We start from the raw sequence: 20,394 nt of genomic DNA, 5'->3' as shown, positions 1-20,394 counted from the left end.
GACCGACGCAGCCCAACACCTAAGCAAGGTAGCACACCGTATGACATTAGAGAAGTGGCACACACCTGAATTCACCCAAGAACGATTGCATTCCCTCGACCCCTCTATGCAACTGCGGCTGTTACCAGGGCTTCTGCGAAATGAGGAAACAATGCTGTGCCGCTTACGCTTGGGCGTCGCATTCACTAATGCATATACGTTTTTGATTGGAATGACTGATAGCGCCGACTGTAATGCCTGCGGTGCCGAGGAAACTATAGAACATCTACTGTGCTACTGCCCATCTTTTCAAAACGAAAGACATGACCTCTGCACAGCTCTCAATCAGCTAGATAGAACACCGTTCACCTTGAAGATCTTGGGACCATGGCCTCGCATATCACAGCTACGAAAGGCCACAAAAGCTCTGATGCGATATTTGAAGGCTACTGGATTGAATCCGCGTCTTTGACCTGGACTGAGTGACCGAACGATATATCCAGTAGACTTTCTTTTCTTCTTTTAATCTTTCAGTCCCATTTTCCCTTTCCCCAGTGTAGGGTAGCCAACCGGGCTCAGTCCTGGTTAACCTCCCTATCTTTCCTTTATCATTTGCTCTCTCTCTCTCTAGAAAGGGAGTAGCGCCACTTCCTGGCATGGTAAGTTTCTCGCACGTTATCTATACGCATCTACCCAAACTCACACGCGAACTTACGCCCACTTTATCGCCCGCGTATCACAAGTGACTGAATGGGACCACACTGGAATCAATGCGCCGAAGCATGGGTGACGGCGACTACTGACGCCACACGAATGTTCGAAGCTGAACGTTTCGTGATGGCCCGCAGTAGTAAGCGAGTGACTAGCGGTAATACGTCGTTGCTGCAAGCCATTACAAAGTACAGAACATCTACGTTCCAAGCCTTCTGCGCAGCAAAAACAAGTTTATCGCACCTAGGCACACCTGCAAGCGATTACGCAGAAAATAAAGAATCAGATAATGACCACAACCAAGGAGCCTTTCTGAGCCACAAACATGACAAGCCGCTGCTTCAAAGTGTTTGCCAAATAAAGAACGAAAAAGGCGCACTGACCTTGAGTAATTCATAAACAGAAAGTTTGGACAGCTTGAAATACGTTTCTAGCGCCGCCTTTAGTACGAGCACCGTATACGCTATTCGCGCCGTTTGGACAAGGAGGCCACCGAAAACGCTTCCATGTCTCATGAAGCTGTGGACAAAGCTTCGTGACGTTCAACCAGTCACCGTCTACGATATCCGCCAGAATAGAGTTTTGCTGAGATGCACCGGGGCGTCGTTGCAAATACGGAAGCCACTGAGGACGCTGAGGCAAGCAATGGACGCATCACCACGTGATCAAACATGGCGGCGCCCACGGGATCGCAGCGAAAAGGGTCTATAAAACATGTGCGCTTTTATAAGATAATTGGATGTGCGGCACATGTCTCATATGCGATTTTTTTTTTCTCCGGAGGCTCTTCTAGGAAGGCAGATCTCGTCGAGCAAGGAGGCTTAGCGTATCTGTCGATCATGCGGATCCTGCACATTGTCCATGTGACATGAAGAAATCATAAGGAGTGCTCTTGAAGTTCTTTGAATGGCGTTAGTATTAGGAGTGTCGAAGTGGGAAAAAAGTGCATGTGGGAAACGTGGGAAGCCGATCACGCGGTAGAGGCAGAGGGGAGGTGGGACGTAATTGGGATGCATTTCGCTCGCGTTTACCGCTAAATCGCCGCTGAATTTTTTCAGTCGGAGAAACCGGATAGTGCACGACATGATGGTGCGATTTTCGGTGGTGCGATTTTCGATAGTGTGATTTAAAATGTTCCAGACGTGAAATGCGTCACGTATTCAGCGTTCTATAGTCCTATAGGTTGGTTGCAAAGTCTACAATTGACATATTCCAGAGCATAAATGCTTCTTTTTTTCGTGAAGACATGCAATTCACGGAACGATTAGAAACAAACAAACAAATGAAACACGCATATAATTGCATGACACAGCATGGCAAAGTGTACTGAAAATGTTGTAGCAAGCTAAGTGAGCTGTCAGCATTTTGCGACAGCGCGAAGTATTGCACAGTGTCCGCAAGCGACAATTACTGAAACGCGTGAGTTACATAAAGCAATACTTCCTCTAAAGCAAATTAAGGAACTCTCTTTAGACACTCACATTTTGGTTATAATGCTGTTAGATCAATTCCCTGCAAGGCACTGCACTTTTCACCATTAACGTCGCTTCGCATAGGTTCCGCTTAGTTGGTGCAACGTATGTGGACCGAGAATAAGACTTTGCACTTAGTGAAATCTACGTGGAGCGATAGTAAGCATGGAACACCATAGACAGCGGCAAGAACCTCAACCGAATACAGAGCTGACACTCGATGACATTCGTTCTGCATAAGTTATACTTAGTACAATGAACATTATTGCAAATATGTTTCGCTTACTCCTTAGTAGAACACATATGTGGAACCGGGGTATGAGTGTACAGCGTGGGCGAAGACCCACGTTACGCGTATCTCAAGGACGTTGTTCTTGAGGGGGCTTGTCTGGTGCGTTGATCGGCTGCTGTCGAAGTAAATGAGTTCATGCATGTCGGGGGAATCGCTGAAGCCTGCTCTTTTTAAGACAATGTCCTCCTTGGGGAGTTACTTCTACTCTTCCGTATCAGGTATGCCGGTTTCTAACCCTTTTTTTTTTATGTGTTTGTGCGGGCCGATCAACGAGATAGCGCAGTTAAAAAAAAAAAAATATGCGGGCCAATTCCGAAGATTCCCCACTAAAAAAAAAATTTAAGCATTCCGACGTTTCTCCTGCTACCCTCACGCGAGGGGTGGCGTGATAGAGGTCCACGCGCATGCGCAGTGGCTACCCTCCCTCCCCCCTCCCCATTCTCACCTCCAACTCGCTCAGGAAGACATTTGTCTTTCAACGACGTCAACTAGAGGTTCAATCACCTTCCAATTTGGTTTCTTTTTCCTTTCACTTTTTTTTTTGTTCGTCGGCGTTCCGCATTGACCGTAAGCCAGGCGGGATGAATCGACGACTCCGCGCGAATGTGGCACACGCGCGTGTCGCTTCCTGCGCCGGATTCACTTCGCCGATTACCCACCTCGAGTGTGACAGGAGACGTCGGGCGTGTGAGCCGCTGGACTCGGGGAAAGCGGCACACTTTCCGATCGGGTTTTTGGAACGTGCCCGATTGCCTGCTACCATCATGCAGGCGGTGACTTCGGGGACCGACCAAACATGCTTTGTGCTACAGATCGAAAAAGCGCGATGTACGCCACACACGTGAGAGTCGGGCTTTTTAAATGCGGACTAAATACCCGCGGGCAGTATATGTCGTCTCGGAATCTGTGCGAGATGTGTACACACATATTTGTTATAGTGCGTCGAGGCTGGTGAAGCAACGGCACATAACGGCTAGACATAACCAGACAACAATGACGTGCAGAACCGCGCCTGGCGCTCGCCTCGTTTTACGAGCGTTTTTACGAGCAGAAACAGCTTTAAGCAGATGTAGGCTAACGACATGACTCGTACACAGAGAAAGCAACGAGAAGGAAGGCAGGGAGGTTAACCAAACGAGAACGTATTCGATGGCATGCTGTGCTTGTCGGGGGATGAAGGGGACTTTTTAAGTACGCGTTTACGGATTTACGGATGCCGCTCGCCGCGCCGATGAAATAGAGCTTCGAATAAGAAGAAATGTGAGTGGGAGTGTTCCTTTCTGTAGTGTGTCAGCTCTGCCGTTTGCACCCGTCGATACATCCGAAAAAAAGAAAGAGTCTTAGGGAATGTCCCGTCCGAAATTATTTTAAAATTGATAATAATCGTGCGAATATTTTTGCTAATCTGACTAATTTATGCGAGGATTTCATAGCATTTGTACTATCGATACCATAAAAAAAGAAGCCCGCGAATACACGCAAAAATTGCCGCGTGACTAGCCGCTCGAGGCACTTTGCGTGTATTCGCGGGTTTTTTTCACGCTCGCAAAAACATTTACGTAGCACGCATTGAGCAGCAGAAAGATGTATCGGGAGTTTTTCATGCTGATCTACAATTTTCTCATTGACAGTTGCAGTCTAATAATAATATCTGAGAAGCTGATGAATTAATTAAGACTAACTATATAATTGGGCGGAATGAAAAAAAAAAACTCTGAGTATCTCCGAGCGACGGCAAACAACATTACCTTGGTTCGGTCCAGCATCGTCACATTTGCATATGTTAAAATCTTGTTGCATAATAGTTGGGATACCCTGTATAAACATCGTTTTCACGCACCAACAACTTTTCAAGTCTGAATAACCATCCTATACTTCCGTCACCTAGCTGCAGACGTAGTCGTACCGACGTGCTCTTATTCTACAAAATCATTCATGGAATTATTGCATCTTTGGATCTACTAGCTTCTTTTGCACTACGGGTGCCGCAGAAGATTTCCAGGAAGTTTAGGGCCCTCCCACGTTCCTGCATCATTTAGAGACACTTGCCTCTTTAAGAGGCACTTGCTTCTTTACGGAATGCAAAATCTCTACAGCTGTCATTTTCTCGATCTTGATACCTTTCAAAACGTGTTGCCTTCTTTTTGTTCCGAGCTTCGAGCTTTCTCTCGAGCCTTCTCTCTGGCTGCGTGAAGAACAACACAAAAATAAAACATGCGTGTGCATCACGCACTTAACGTCAGGCAAATGAGCCACAAGTTAACGTCAGGCAAATGAGCCACAAGTTAACTAAGTTTAAAATTAAATTCGGGGGTTTTACGCGCTAAGACCATGATATGATTATGAGGCCCGCCGTAGTGGGGGACTCTGGTTTAAGTTTGACGCTCTTGGGGTTCTTAAACGTGCACCCAATGCACAGTACACGGGCGTTTTTATTTTCCTTTTTTTTGCATTTCACCCTGATCGAAATGCGGCCGTCGCGGCCGGGATTCGATCCCGGGTACTTCGGGCTTAACAGCGCAATGCAGAGAGAGAGAGAGAGAGAGAGAGAGAGAGAGAGAGAGAGAGAGAGAGAGAGAGAGAGAGCAAGGAGGGGAAAGGCAGGGAGGTCGACCAGACGAGCGTGCGGTTTGCTACCCTACACTGAGGGACGGGTAAAGGGGAACAGAAAGAGGAAAGCGGGATAGAGGGAACACTGTGTTCACGCAGCAAAGCGCCTTGAAATCAGTCAAGTCCAAGCAAGTGCCGAAGCCTCTGCGTCACCGCGGTGGGTGGTCCACAAATTAACACAATAATTAGGGCAAAATGGTATAGGCTACAGTCGAGAGCAGATTTGTACGTAACGATATTGATCTAATTAATTACTTGTAATCAGTTACGTTTCTTGTTAATTTTGTAAGTTAACGATTACTTTGTTAGCTCGGCAACGCTCGCTGTAATTCAGTTACCTATTTCGGTAACCAATTTCACCTAACCATGCAGTTACATATATTTTTGACGAAACAAGCTATAACAGGTGACGCAGCTACGTGCACTTGAGTTTCGCGGGAACAAAAAGTGTCCAATGGGATGAAAACGTGCGCGCGGGTTACCTCGTTCCAAAAATCAGCGTCCTGTCTCTACGCCTCGTTCACCTGAGCATGACACGCTTTCAAATTTGCACAGCTTTCTTCGAAGTCCGACCTCTGACATTTTCTCTTACAATAAATTTCTATCTCTCTCTCTTTCTGCTGGAAGCGCTTTTAGGCGGCCTTCATGGGCGGTATAAAAAGTGCTGCTCAATTCTTCGCTTAGTGCCGCCTATGACTTCTCTGATATAGACGGAAATACTTGGCCGTTAGAGTGACATATTTGTTCCCCTAGCCCCAGCAACAATGAAGCGCTAAGCTTCATAGAGAACCCGGACCCGAGCATCGCGGCATTTTGAGTAAACCCCACGTCATGTGAGCAAGGTGTTACGTTACCAAGACAGCCCTTCCCTCCAGAACGCACATTGAGCGAGATTTCCGTGTCGCTGCATATACCTTCATTAAAAAAAAAAAAAAGACGAGATAAGATTACCGAAGAGACTTTTGCAAAGCAATTCTTAGGGAAGATAAATAACGTGTTAAGGGCTGCAGAGGATGGGCTAAAAGAGCCAGTCCAGCTCGTTCTGTTCTCAGTATTTGTGAAATGTTTAGCAAAGTAGGAGGGAAAGGGGTGTTAAATGTAATCGATTATTGTTTAGTATAATCGCTCAATTACCCTTGCGAGGCAGTAATTAGTAACTGCAAAGAAGTACATATTTTATTAAGCAATTGTAATTCTAATAGTTTTTTTTTTTATTTCGGTAACGTGTACAAGTCTGTCGGGAGAATACAATGACTATAGAGGAACGTATCTGCGTATATAATGGACTCTATGTTTGCTAATACTGTCGCATATGTCGATGAATATGTGTGAATAAGTGTAAATAAAAACTACAAGAAGTCCAACCTCTTCACAAATCATTTAAAAAGGTATATCAATTCTTCGCGATTCTCGTTTCCTCGATAAAGTCTACAAATGCGCGTCCTTGCCGTATTTCTGATGCTTCTGTCGGCCGCGCTTCATCACCGATTTCTCAACACATAACATTCTTTGTGCCTCTTGCTGGTGTGGCTGTCTTGTGATAGTTAAGTTCCCATTTGGCCGCTGCTATATGGCAGTTCGTAGCACAGGAGCCGTGAGAGAGAGAGAGAGAAACTTTATAGAATAAAACCAAATTTGAGGTCTCACAGTTGGGGCCCCTAGTCGACGGCTCCGCTGGCGTGAGCGGCTCTCTGGGCTCGGTCCAGGAGACAGTTGGCTATCCTGATCCTCCTCCGCAAGCCGCGCCTGCCACTGCCTGTTAAGTCTTGTGTTTCTAGTTGTGTGGAATTTACGTGTGCCGGTATGTTTGGGCACATCCACGTGATGTCCGCTAACGTTGGCGTCTCACCGCGCCACGGGCATTCGCCAGTATATCGTGCGTGGTGAACGCGGCTAATTGTCTACGTAGGTTTTGATAAGTGCGTGTTTTGAAGTTCGGCGCCAACTCTTCGCCTGTTGGCCGTTTAACTGGCCAGGAGTTGGCATGATCCGAACGAATATACGACCGCGGTTTAGAGACCTGCCGCCAACCTTGTACTCACATTGAAAAAAAAAAGAAAAAGAAAGCCACCCGCAGCCGTATACTGACGACTCGCAATACCTTGAGGCTCCTACACGAGACCACTTCCTTTGCCCCTGCTCCCGCCTTCGAACGCCAACGCTATAGTGTCTCCCGGCAGCCGATCGGAGGCCCGACCTTTTACGGAAGCCAAGACAGTGGATGCGACCCGGGAAGCTATACGGCGAGGACGAGAAAGCGGTCCGCGCCGGTCGGTGCGACTTCGTTCTTATAGGAAGAGCGCGGTACAGACTTAACAGACGGTACGGAGGGCCCGACGAGGGCGGCGGGAGGTGAATGGACAGCACAGTACGCGCTGAGCCACCTAAAGTTAATGGACCTGAGTGGCCGCTTATAGACGCGTCATGCCGTCTCCCGCGCGTCCGAATTGTCCGTGCACGCAACTCGCCTCTCTCCGCGCTGTCCTTTGTTTCGCGTGTCCACCTCCTCCGTATGCGCAGCGTGGCCAAATGCATACCTGCTTAACCTTCGTGCCCTTCCTCATTTCCTTCTCGTTCTCTTTCGAGAGCGGCATTCTCTGCCACTGGTCAGAGACATGCACTCGGATCGCTTTCTTGTTTTTGTTTTCATCTTTTGATCCTTTGACCACGAGTGCGTGCCAATTCTACGTGTTCAGAACACAAGTGCGCTACGCACTTGTGTTCTGCATGCGCCCGTGCAAAAGGAAAAGTATCTTCCTTTTCCAAAAGGAAAAGCGTGCGATCGCAATTCTCTGTCATATAAACATCGTGATATCCCTTTCTCATTTCTTGCCCTATATTACCCGTTCCTTTTGTTTTCACTGGTACTTTCTGGGTGAAGATATCATGGCAGCCAACTCTTTAGAATCTAAACCTCTCGCATTTTCACAGTTATAGCTTACTACTACTTTGTCTTGTTGACTTACCTTCACGCTTGTTTCTTTTAAAGGAAAAATGAGACATCCAGTAGCAATTGCTACAAAGGAAACCCATACGGATTCCTCGAAAGAAAGGCCTCGCAGTTGAAGAAAAATTCGTCCTGGTCCGGGACACTTTCCCCTTCATTTTCCCTTCAATAATTACTTCTCTTCACCTTGCGGGTTTCCGCAGAACTACTACGTCAAGCGCTTGTCTCTACTATCTTAACTATACCCCTGTCCCTCGAGAGCCCTCGAGCTGGGCCCATGCATCGATCGCCTCAGAATAAATGCCTCGGGCGCAGCTGCGATGGTTTTGCGCAGGTGTGTTTTTAAAGCCGTGTGCGAGGCAACAGAAGAGCAATAAGCTGAAAAACCATTTGTTGCTTGTTTGTTATTGCAAAGGCTATGTTTCTGGAGTTACGAGAGTTGCCGCTTACCATCTTCTGGGGAAAAAAGGAAAAAGAAAAGTAAGTTGCTTCATAACTTCAGGTTGAAAAAAAAAATCTTATTGAAGGGCTGCTCGGGACGAGCGTCCATATTTAAGTCCTGGAAATCTGAGTTTATCGCATAAATCCGAATCCATGTGTTTTTTTTCTTTCTTTTTTTATTGACGAGGTTTCATTTATAATTTTATTTAGTTCATACAGTCTATACCTTCTACTTAACCTGTATACTGTAGGTAAGACGTGCTTTTCAGCGAAGAAGGGGAACAACAAGAACAACAGGATGTGCATGTGTAGTTAGTTATACGCCGACGACATTGCATTTCTTTTGCTGCACCGGTAGACTTACATGCTTTGTATTAAACTCTACAGTTTTATATGAACCATCTAGAAATGTGGCTTGATGGAGTTGACTTTTCTCTTAATGTCACAAAAAGCGCCGTCCTAGTTTTCCCACAAAGCGTTCCTTTGCAAATTTCGATTCTTTATCGACAAGAAAGTATCCCAGAGGTGAATACACATAAATATTTGGGTGTAATGTACACTGAGAAGCTTAATTGGAGCCCCCCTATATATAGAGCTTATTACATCAAAGGGAGCACGCGCAGTAAGAATACTGCATAGACTCAGCAGCAATCGATCAGGGTTGCGTCGGCATACCCTCATTATGATCTATTGCATGTATGTTCGCACGATAATAGAGTTCGGCTGCGTTTTGTTTTCTGGCGGACCTGCATACAATATTCGACCTCTGATTCTATTTGAACGAGAGGCGTTACGTTTATCTCTTGGGCTTCCTAAATTTGTCGCTAACGATATCTTATATCAAGAAGCAAGCCTCTTCTCATGCGATTTCATATCCTAACAGTACAAACTTTTCTAAAGATATATGCATCACCACAGAGGAGATCACAATATGTTTTCTTTGAGCCGGCCGCATTTTTTAGCTGTCCGTGGTATCGCTAACGTTGCCATCAAGTGGCTTCCATACAAAAACTATTGGACCCATTAAACGTTTACCTATGCAGAGGTGGTCTTACTAAATTCCTCGGTTCCAAATGCTAAAATTGAATTTGATGATATTTTTCCCAATAATGCTAAACATCTTCCCTATCAATATCTGAACAGTATTCTGGAAGACCACCTTGCACACCTGAATATAAAGACCGTTATAACAACTTATGCTTCCGTGTGTGAAGAAAAGGCAGGTGTGGGCATTGTATCAACACATCTAAATTGGTCTTTTTCGATTCGGCTACCTTACTTCATGCCCATCTTTCAGGCGGAATTATTGGCAATCGTCTTAGCTTTACGCAAATTACCACCATCTCTGTCATCAGCCATAATCTTAACTGGTTACCTTTCTGTCTGTTCTTCACTAGCCATCCCCCCATTGCCAGATTCATTAAAAACGTTCTACTCTCTTTTTCCAGGACACTCACGTCTCGTTCGTTTAGTGAATGTGCCAGGTCACAAAGGCTTAGCCTTAAATGAATATGCAGATACACTCGCAATAGCATCCCACTATGGTCCTACAATCCCCATTTTACCTTCGTCAGCTTTCATCACTGCAGTGCGATTCGGAAAATATACTACTACAAATAAGTTTGCGCAATCAACATTGGCAGCATCCGATTTCCCGCATCTCAATTTTCCTTGGAATAACAAATGACACTCCTCTAGAAAAAGCGAAGTAACGATTACAAGAGTACGGTGCCGAGTCCCCACACTGAACTTTTACCTCCACAGGTCTGGTCTGGCTATATGGCCCTTGTGCCCTTTATGCAATGAGAGTAAATCTCTGGAACACTTCTATTTGACATGCCACCGTTTCATTATTCAACGTAAAATATTTTTAGAAGAACCCTTCCAAAAGCTTGGCTTGAATTTGACTCTTCCTATAAGTCTTTCCTCGGGCTACCGTACTGGGTTACAGCCACAGGAACGGTTGTGAAACCCTCTGCATCTTTCAGCGGGAGACAAAACGAATTGCATGTTAAAATTCTTCAAAATTCTTATAATGTTCACGAAATCCACAAAATTATCTACATCATTGATTATTCATACGTGTAACAGTCGACACTTTAAATCCCACTTGCAAGATACTTATTTCATTTCACCCTAAATTATTCAAAAATAAAAATAAAATGCTAACAGTTCCATCACCGCCCGATTCATGGCCGATACTGGGTTGCGAAATTTCACTAGGGAACAAGAACAGGAACAAGACATTGCCATTTACTCGCGGCTTAGGCGGCGAAACCTCCGGCATTATGCTCTACGTCAAAGTTTTATGTTTTACCTCCGCTGTCACGCACGTTCGCGCGCTCCGCCTCCGCTGCTGCTGTCGTCTCCTCCTCGCCATCGGCGTAAGTGCGATGGTCATTACAGACTACGTCGTTCCTGCGAGCGCAATCGAAAGTATATAGCTACAAGGCAAAGTAGCGTGCAGTCTAAGAACACAGATATGAAAGAGAGACGTGCATCGAACGCGCCTGTCGTTGACATAGGAGCAGTCCTTAATGTGCGTTCTCCCATATTTTTTTTTTTTTGTACCCGTGTCTCGCGTACGCGTCCGTTCTGCCTTAACCATCACGTGTATACCAACGAACTCGCACGAACGCAATCATCGGGAGAGTAGGTCTGATGGGCTGGCTGCGCGCACGTTTCGACGCGCTTGTCGGTCTCCCCCAGATATCGTATACAGACGGCGAGAGGCAACGATATTTGTTTGCAAAAAAAAAAAAGGAAGAAAAGAAAGAGGTAGAGAGAAAGACAATGAAAAAAAGAGAAGAAGACGAAGAAGAGAGGACCTTTTGTCGTCGACTCGTAACCGAGAAACCGCGGTCATTTCGCCACCGCGCAAAGCCGATTATACCTCATCTCCCCCTCCCTCCCTCCTTCGCCCCTTTGTGGCAGACGCGCGCTCCCTGAAACGCACGTCAAGCGCAAATTTTCTGCACGCTACAAACACACACACACACACACTGCATATGCGTATACAGCGCGCGCAGCGCGTTGCATTTTGCACGCGCCACGGGTGTGTTTCACCAGAGACACGACGACGAGCACAGAAGCGTGCCGTCGACGACGGCAAACAACGACAAACGGTGCGCGCGCGTCTGTTGTTGCCGCGCTTCTCTATGTATACTCCCGCTGCTGCTGCTGCTGCTGCCCGCGCGCGGTGTCGCCTCTCCCAGGGATTCACTGGGAGCCACGCGAACACAATACGGGCACGGGACGAATGACGGGACCGCACGCACACACACGGCATCACGGTGCGCGTCGCGCGCGAGAAAAATTTGGCGAAACGCTTCCGCGAGGCGCGCGCTCGGTGCCGAGCGAAAACCGTCAAGGCGCACGAGCGACGTCAGGTGCGCGGGAAGAAGAAGAAGAGTCCATTGGCCTCCCTCCCTCGACTGCTCGGCAAGCGGCGGAGAAAGCGGGTTGACCCAGACTGGCGGCGGAGGGATGCCACGGTGTGTACTGTGCAATCCCCCTCGAAAATACAGGAGAACACCGTCGCGAGGCGAGGAGGCACGGTCCTCTTAAAAGGCGCCCGGACCCCTCGGACCGCCGAGAGACCGGTAGACGTCCGCGACCAGAGTGCCAGGCTCGGACCCTCGGCGACGACCTTTGCTCTCTGCGCAGCGGCGGGAGCGTCAGTAGCGGGCCGACGACCGAGTCGTCGTCCACGAGGAAGAAGAAGAGGCGCCCGCGCCAAGTGGGTCAGTGGGGCGCAGCGGCCCGACAGCGCCGACGACGACGCCAACGAACGGGGCCAGCGTCGGCAGACGCACCGTGCACTGTCGTCCGGCAAGCAGCACCGGCGTTGGGCTGCAGTAGCGACCATGCGCACCTCCGTCGCCACGTTCGCGCTACTCCTGCTGCTCGGTGAGTCCCGGGGGATGCCGCCGACGCTACACCGCCGCGGGGCCAGCCCCGGCTTTTACAAGCGGTGCGGCTCCGGTGCCCTATGCAAATGATTTTCGTCTTCCGCGCTTACCCCGCCGTGGTCCACACCCACCCCCGAGGCCTCTTCTCGAGTCCCGCGCCCCCCGCGTGTTAGACGTCCAGTGCCAGGACCGCGCGCGGTGCGAGTTAGTTGGAAGGACCGTCCTTTTATTCGATGACGAAGTTATAACGACGCTTGTTGCCGGCGCTGCGAGACGCTCCCAGCTTTCACTGCCGAAATGAGACTTGCGAGATGAGGAGTGTATAGAAGCGGGCCTAACGCGGTTTCTTCCCTGTGATATTTTAAGTTTGTCTACTTTTATTTTCTTTTCTCCAGTTGGTCCGGGAGCGCTTTCAGCAGCACCGCGCAGTTTAGTTTTCTCGGGAGGCTTTGGCAGGCGAGGCAAGGACGGGTGAGATAACATCGACAAAGAGAGCGGCGCACAACTGTTGGCAATTCAAGGGCGGGGTCGATCTGTCAGCGGTCGTTCTCGAAACGTGCGGCCAACCGCGTTCTATATTTCCTTTCTTTCTCCCTTTTCACGCGGACAAGCGAATTAGATTACATTGTCAGCATAATCACTGTCATGCGTGTGTCGCCATAATTTCGGGGAGGTGGCTAGGGGAGGGGGGGGGGGTCGTTCACATAGTCGCATATTCATGTACGACAAATCCTTGGGGTATGTAGCCCGTTGACATGGTATGCATATATAATGCTATAATATAAGCGGCCTGCATAGATAAACCCGACAGCACGACTTACAGGTAGATGCATCCTTTCTCGTTCACGTAGACTAGACAAAGTAATGTTGTTATTCAAAGGCTCCGCTATATCCTTAGTTTCCGGCACTTGCTACGACGACGCTTTGCAATTTTCGTATAAGCCCCGAAGCTCCGAGATGTCTTGCGAATATAAACTAGAAGAGTTTCTTTCTTGGTAGTTTTGACGGATAAGTGCCCGAAAGAGTTACGAAACTACGCGCGAGCAGAGACTGCAGCAGAACAAATAAACTAATTTGAATCTATGCAAGTGCCAGCTGCTTACAGCTTTAGCGGTATTTCGAACATGCGGCAACCGTCCGTCTCGTAACGTAACACTCCCAGCGCACATTCCGCTCGAGTGAACCGGTTACTTTGCAGCGTTCCTGTCAAAAACCTTTCGACCATCTTTTTGTCATACCTCGGTTATTGGAGTGAGTTAGCCTAGTTAAGACCATAGGCATGCACTGGTAGGGCCGCCACTGTATAGTATTCTGTTCTCAAGCGCACAGGAGCGTGAAAGAACAACCTCCTGGTTTGAAGGAAAGTCTACAGGGGTGGCGTTCACTTGCGCGGGAAGAGGACACCTGCGCGGCGGTTTTAGGCGCTTAATACGGCCAAACTCGCCGTGCGCGTCTCTAATCTGTATGTGACCTCGTTGTCTGTCATTTTGCCACAGGAGGAAGCGCCGGAGGCCTTAAGCGGGCGTAATGCCGCAGACTAACGTACCACCTTTGTGCACGCCCATCTGCAGCAAAATGTTTAGGGCGGGCCTGTTTTACTCTCAAGGCGTTTATAGCTGTATGGCAGACAGGCCACCCTAGATGTTTAAGGCTCGATGTTTCTTTGGGTACTTGTTTCGTGCACTCTTAGCTTTAACTCTGACAAAGATTTCAGCGAGCATCTCACTTGGACCTATGCGTTTTGGAAGGCATAAGTGGGTGAATTAATGTTGGAATACAACCTGTACATACTTCCCTGTTTTTTTTAAATTGAAGCGTGATGAAAACGTAAAACGAGTTAGCGACGGGCCTCAAAGCAAAACTCGATGTGCATAATTAAGTGTAAAACGAACAAACTAGCATATTCACTCAAATGTGACGTGCACGTTAAAGGGGTCCTGAACCACTCCTGGAGCTAAGTAGAATAAACATTTATTCCGTGGATAGCATATACGCTGCTGTGAACATACGACGGGTCTCGAAGTAGAACGCGGTAAGCGTACGTGTAAAACGAACACACTACAGTTATGGTTGATTCTGGGAGTTCTTTTTATTGATATACGAGTTTCGCACGTTCTGGATTACGCGATATGCATGCGTATGTTCTTAGTTTGCCGCGGATTGATTACCATTTCGCGGAACTCAACAAACGTAATGAAAGAGTCGAGCGTTTATAATACATTTCACTACTTGGTGCCTCTTGCTAAATTATTTCTAGTCTCCAGCACAGCGTTCGAATTCAGCTACGGCTATATACCACGCGACTTGCGTGGTCACGCCCTACTCTCGTCTCATAGCAAAAACTTGGACTTGAAAAGGCTATTTTCTGCGTAACGCAAAATCTGAAATGGTACACGTAGCCCGCATCGGACTATTAAAACGAAACACCGCGAACGCAAACACGTTCGCAGCTAAAACGTGTATTGATAGAATCCGCGCGTCGGAAAACGAAATGACGTTTACGCATAAGAACAAACAAAAGCCACACTTTATGCCATACAGCCATAAGCTGCTCCACAACGAAACCCGCCGTTTCTACCCATCGTAATATTCGCTCAGCTCGCGGAAGCCTTGAAGACGACCTCGCACATTAGGGCCGCCGATATTATAGTCGGAGGCTTTCAGTTACGCGCCGCTTCGCGTACGGCTTAGTTTCCTCCGACATCCTCCACTCTCAGCGGCATGACAGCGTAGACCTACACAGAGGAGTTCATTGGCCCGTGAATGGGACGTCAGAGGGAGTGAAGGGGGAGAGGGGGGCTCACAGTCGGTGCCAGCTGAGATCCGCCTGAACTAACCGCGACACAACAACGACAGCAGCAGCAACAACAGAAACATTGTCGAAGATGCGTGACTTGCTTCGCGTGCATTTCACACTCCGCGGAACACCACTCGCACTGGGCGCGGCGCGGGCGCGCAGTAAAAAGGGCTCTGTACAAAGCGGCGCGTAAAAGAGGGAACGCCTGAGAGCCGCTATAGCTGCGACGTCACCGTTAGAGGGCGACCGCCATCACAGCTAATACCCCGCTGCGGCTGGACGCGCTCAGACGCGCACGGCAGGGGCGTTCACGTCGCAGATGACGGCACTCAGGCTTGGCCGCTCTCTGTGGCCTGTGCCGGCACGTGCGGCCAGGCTGTAGTATCGAGGGGGGGGGGGGGGTTGGGGAAGGGGGGGGGGCGATCCGATAATGCAGTAAAGCGACAACCACACGGAGCGTATTTCTGACGTATTGGAGGCGTCTGCAGACGTCGACGCGTACGTTTCCATTCCGCGATGGAACGCGGTTGCGATGGGCCAAAATCTGTGCCGCTTTGCGCGGTGTTCGTTTTTTTAAATATATATTTCTTGGTAACCGCTTAAAGACACTTATTAGCGGATATTAGTGCATTCATCTCACAGCTTCAGCATATGTTACACTGACCAGAAAGAAGTTAAAAAAGAAACATATTGAAAAAAAAGGTCGCATGTGGCTGCATGCGTGCTGGAAAAAAACAGCGCGTTATGCAAGACCAGAATTTAATACGAGAGCTGATCTTGTGCCAAATAGAGAAAGAGTACATGGAGCCAGAATGCATCCTCAGTATGCGCGTCAATAAATATTTCTAATCATTCTCATCCTTATGTCGAGAGAGAGATAGGCGAAGCCGGCACGTCGAGATATGGGTAAAGATAAAACCTGCATTACACGAGGGGTTTTCGCGACACCTGCCATTCTCAAAGGCGTCGCCGGATCGGTCTAACGGGCGCATCTTCCAACTTAATCTTACCAAACCGGACTACCTGCGTGTCGCCGCAATTCCACGCCACAAAACGCGGCCGCGCTCTCCCGTGCTCATAGGCCGCGGCAGACTTGTTGGGCTGGTTGTGAGTATCTGTGACACCGAATGTATGTGCGCACGACCGTTCTTGTATGGCTGCCCTGGTAATGCGAACGTCTGTACTGAATGCGGGCGTCAGACCGCAGGAAACCGTATACATACTGATGTTTTTTTTTTCTTCTTTACTAGCCAACCGGGTCCTTGCGCGCATTGACTATAATAGAACTCGAAGCCAGCAGTGCCAGGCCGGTAGTCGCGTCGCGCTGATAACGCTGCCCGACCTCGTACGATTGTACTCATAGTTTGCAGCAAACGTGACTAACGTTGCTAACGTGCTGAGAGACATTAACATGCGCTGATATTAACAGGAACGCGCTATCTAGGGCCCCATTGCAACTGGTGACATATATTGAGACAAACGCAGCACAATACTATATACTGCCCTTTTCTTTAGTTTGTTCACCCAACTATCCCAGTCATATTCTACTAGGCAGCCTGGCAAAGCGTTCGCTTCCGTGACTCGGACTCTTCTGATTTAAGCGTTGGCGAGGTTGCACCACGTACATTGTATGCCCAGCGTAGGGCGACATTCGTGTTACAACATGCGGGTCCATAAAAGAGACGCTGTAGATAAACAGCAAATCACTTTAGATTGGCAAAATAATTTTCTTTCAAACGTAATATTCAATTAGCGGAAATTTTTTTTTTTACAAACGAAGACCAAACGTCCTTTTCTTGAATTTCTTGAATTTTCTTGAACCTCATTGCCGGTAAGTCACTATGACGTCACGAATTTTGAAGTCTTTCTTTTTTTTTTCTTGTCGTATTTGGGTTGTTTTGGTGCAGGGAGTGTTCTATAAACTTGGTAGTTTCACTGTTTGGTTCATCTGGAAGGGAATGCAGTGCTTCTGCACCCACAAACAACTAACTGCACCAGAGTGTACAGACACTGTATGAATTCATGACGTCATTGGGAGAGCTGGTGCGGGTATTTTAGGACCACGACGCTATCCGTCTTTCGTTCTGGAGTCCTTCCAGGATTGCCGATCCTCCAATGACGCCAAAAGCAGCTGTTCTTTTTCTTCGCTATTTCAGAGGAATAATTTATTAGTACAACAAAACCCCACATTCCTGTTCTGTGTATATAAGGGTGTCATACGACACGCTTTTGATCGCGATCTAGCCAGATCCGGATCGAATTTCTCGGTCGCGATTAGCTCATTTGCTCAAGGCTGCGGTAGGAAGCCAATAACGGTCGAGGATTTCGATCCAAATCGAGCTTGATCGCGTTCGAAAGTGGCCGTGTGACGCCGCGGTATAAGACTTAAACTTCAACGACGAAAATACAAGTAACGCCGCGAATGTCCGCGTAACATTGTACTTGTCCTTTTATTTGCTCGGTGGAGGCTAACAAATGGAACTTACTTTTAATCTAACGTTTTGGGAGAACTGACAGAAAAGAAATACTAACGTGTAACTTCCTTAAAGTAGAGAGTGTACTGCGCTCGACCCGGGGGTCTGATTCTCGAGAGTCTTCGTTTGAAACAGTTACCTGCAGTCGTTGTTCGTGACAACCACTGTGAGGAACTTTGTTCGCGATAGCAAGCAACTTTCCCGTGCTTCGTTTATTCGTTAAAAAAAAAAACACGTACTTGAGTACGAAGCCACCCTCGGCAGTTCTTCCATGTTATACCACGTGAACGTAGTGCAAGGCAACTCGCTTGAATCGCCTCCATGGTCACTAGGCAAATTGAAAACCACGCAAATTGAGCGTCGGCTAAGCTGCAGCTCCTTGCCCGTTCGACGTGGCTTGATTTGACTTTAATGCGCTGAGTGCTGCTTGCACACCACCAATTGGCCTTCGGCTAAGCGGTATTGCGCAACGATATTTGATTAATCTATAGTTTCGAGCACTCTCTAGAAAACACGCAAAACATCATCCTACACCCATTACTTGATGGAGAGTCTGCAATGTCTTGGAATAAAACGGCGGAACTTCGACGCATACCTCAGTAGTCTAGCATACTACGTGACTGATGTGGACATGCACCACAGCTGGCGAGGCAGAAGCTCTGACTGACATTGTACCGCCGTGACCATAGCCCCCGTACTTAACAACGACTGGAGCGGTCGCTGCGTTTCATTGACGCTCCACGGAGACAGCAACTGCCAGGAGTAAGGAATTGAAGCTCCGTGTCTCATTCATTCGAGAGGCGGCGCTGTGTCTCATAGTTGATGAATACGTTAGGGCTAAGTGGTGTATTTTCGAAAGAGGAATAAGGGCAGTAAAAGGATACAGACAGAAAAAGAAAGAAAGGAAACAAGCGCCCTGTCCGGTCTATTCCTTCTCGTTCGTTGACTTTCATCTTGCTTAGTTTTGTATCAGTTGTTTTTCCACTCAGAGGAGTCAATCGAGAGTTTGGAGTTGAGGTTCGTCGGCGGACACGGGAACAGACGTTTATCCCGCCTGTCTACGCGTCCGTTTAAAGAAACCAGTTCAGCGTGAGAACTGCGAGTTCCCTTCTTTCGGCGAAACGTCTTCGTATAAGCAGAATAGTTGTGCTTGTTGGCCGTGTTGGTAAAGTGCACACTTGGAAAGTACTTCAGCGCCGGAAGACAGGGACAAGGAGGAAGGCATATATAGACAAGCACGATGCGCTAAATTCAACTGGCGCAGAAGCGGTGGGCGTAGGAATACGTGGTATCATAAAGCGCTTCGATTTCCCGAGAATAAACGTGCCGAAGTTAGCGCACTGTGGGTGGTTACACGTCTTCCTCTTGTCCTTGTCTGCCGGCGCTGAAAGTGCTTCCCAAGAAACGCGTCGTTGTTTTTTTTTTTTTTCATTTCGCCATTTGCACGATTGTGCGAGCGCACGTGGTTTGCGCACGCGTTGCATGTGTGCGTGTATGGCGTGCGTTAGGTGGGCGTCTGAATGCTGCTGCGGGCGGAGACGACCCGTTCGAATTTGTCTTCATTTGGCTCACCGGCTGAGCGCCCCGCTCTTATTCCACGTCGTCTCACGCACGCTGCAGTGGGTGTGAAAAAACAACAACAACAACAACAACAACAGGGTCCTGCGTGATATATGCAGGTTAGTGGTAACCATTCTCGAGTGTAGCCTGTTTAAAAGAAAGGAAATAAAGCCAGTAACCGCCATCCAGTCGGAGTCGTCGTGCCCGCGAGCCTCCCGCCGACAAAGACTCGCTACCCTGCACGTAAACTTCTTACCGGCCACGCGTGTAGATGTAACCCGGCTGCATGTAATACACGCGCCGCACGCGGGTCATATCACAATGTATACAACCCACCTGGAGCGTGTTGTTCGTTAGAAGGTTTGCAGAAAGAAGAAACACTGATAGTGTTAATGGCTTTTGCACGACTACACTGCGCGCGTTTGTTGAATTCATATTGTTCGTAAATACGAGCAAACAGAAGCAAACAACCGTGATCAAATATTGGGCCAAGTACCACTCGATTTCAAGGCTGTTACTCACTTTTTTCTTGTTTTTTTTTTGTCGTAAAGCTGCTCGTAATATCACGCTCAAGAAACAGGGTGGGCTTCAGCGGAAAGGTTCATGCACATTTATTTTTACAGTACTTATATTCAGAGGCTGAAACAGCAACCGGCCACAAGTACTTAACTCACAAAAATTCTTTGTAAAAAAATTTTATGTACGAGTCTCTCTTGTAGTTCTTGTACAAGTATTGTACGCGGCCGACGTAAGTTAAAAGGCGTACGCCGACAAAGAATAGCTTTGCCAGTGTTACAAATACTGTGCGCGTTTCGAAACTGCGGCACAAGTATTCTGTCAGGAACCACAGAATCATATCAAACAGAATCAATCGCCCGTGAACCGTACATTGGGTGCACGTTAAAGAAGCCTCACTTAGTCAAAATTAATCCGCGTTCCCCAGCGGCAGTGTGCTTCAATCTTGTCGTCGTTTTGGCACGTAAAATCCCAGAATTAAAGAGAGAGAGAGAGAGAGAGAGAGAGAGAGAGAGAGAGAGAGAGAGAGAGAGATGCTGGATGTTTGCTGTTTCCGAACATTCTGTTCAACAGTCAACCTCTCTTGCAGGCAACGACCGCTGCCATACTTTTCTCCAGAACGCGATGTGATAGAACAGACGACGAAGCGCAGCGGTCCGTTATCACGGCACCGTTACTTCCCCG

The 20,394-nt window shown here is 48.0% G+C and overlaps 1 protein-coding gene across 2 annotated transcripts in view; it reads left to right on the top strand.

The window, feature by feature from the left end:
- Nucleotides 1-3,538: 3,538 nt before the first annotated feature.
- LOC142584359 (uncharacterized) overlaps nucleotides 3,539-20,394 on the top strand; it is a 38,684-nt gene continuing 21,828 nt past the window's right edge. The window contains exon 1 of one of the 2 annotated variants that reach the window (XM_075694514.1): nucleotides 3,539-3,714. Coding sequence is in view for 1 of the 2 variants with exons in the window: in XM_075694512.1 (XP_075550627.1) it covers nucleotides 12,319-12,361 (43 nt within the window). In the remaining variant the exon portion in view is untranslated. Of the gene's footprint in view, nucleotides 3,715-11,570; nucleotides 12,362-20,394 lie in introns of those variants that run through there. The other variant, XM_075694512.1, reaches the window with a different exon arrangement.

Source organism: Dermacentor variabilis, chromosome 6, assembly GCF_050947875.1.
Source record: "Dermacentor variabilis isolate Ectoservices chromosome 6, ASM5094787v1, whole genome shotgun sequence".
NCBI classification, from domain to species: domain Eukaryota; kingdom Metazoa; phylum Arthropoda; class Arachnida; order Ixodida; family Ixodidae; genus Dermacentor; species Dermacentor variabilis.
This window is presented reverse-complemented; position numbering and strand designations above follow the sequence as displayed.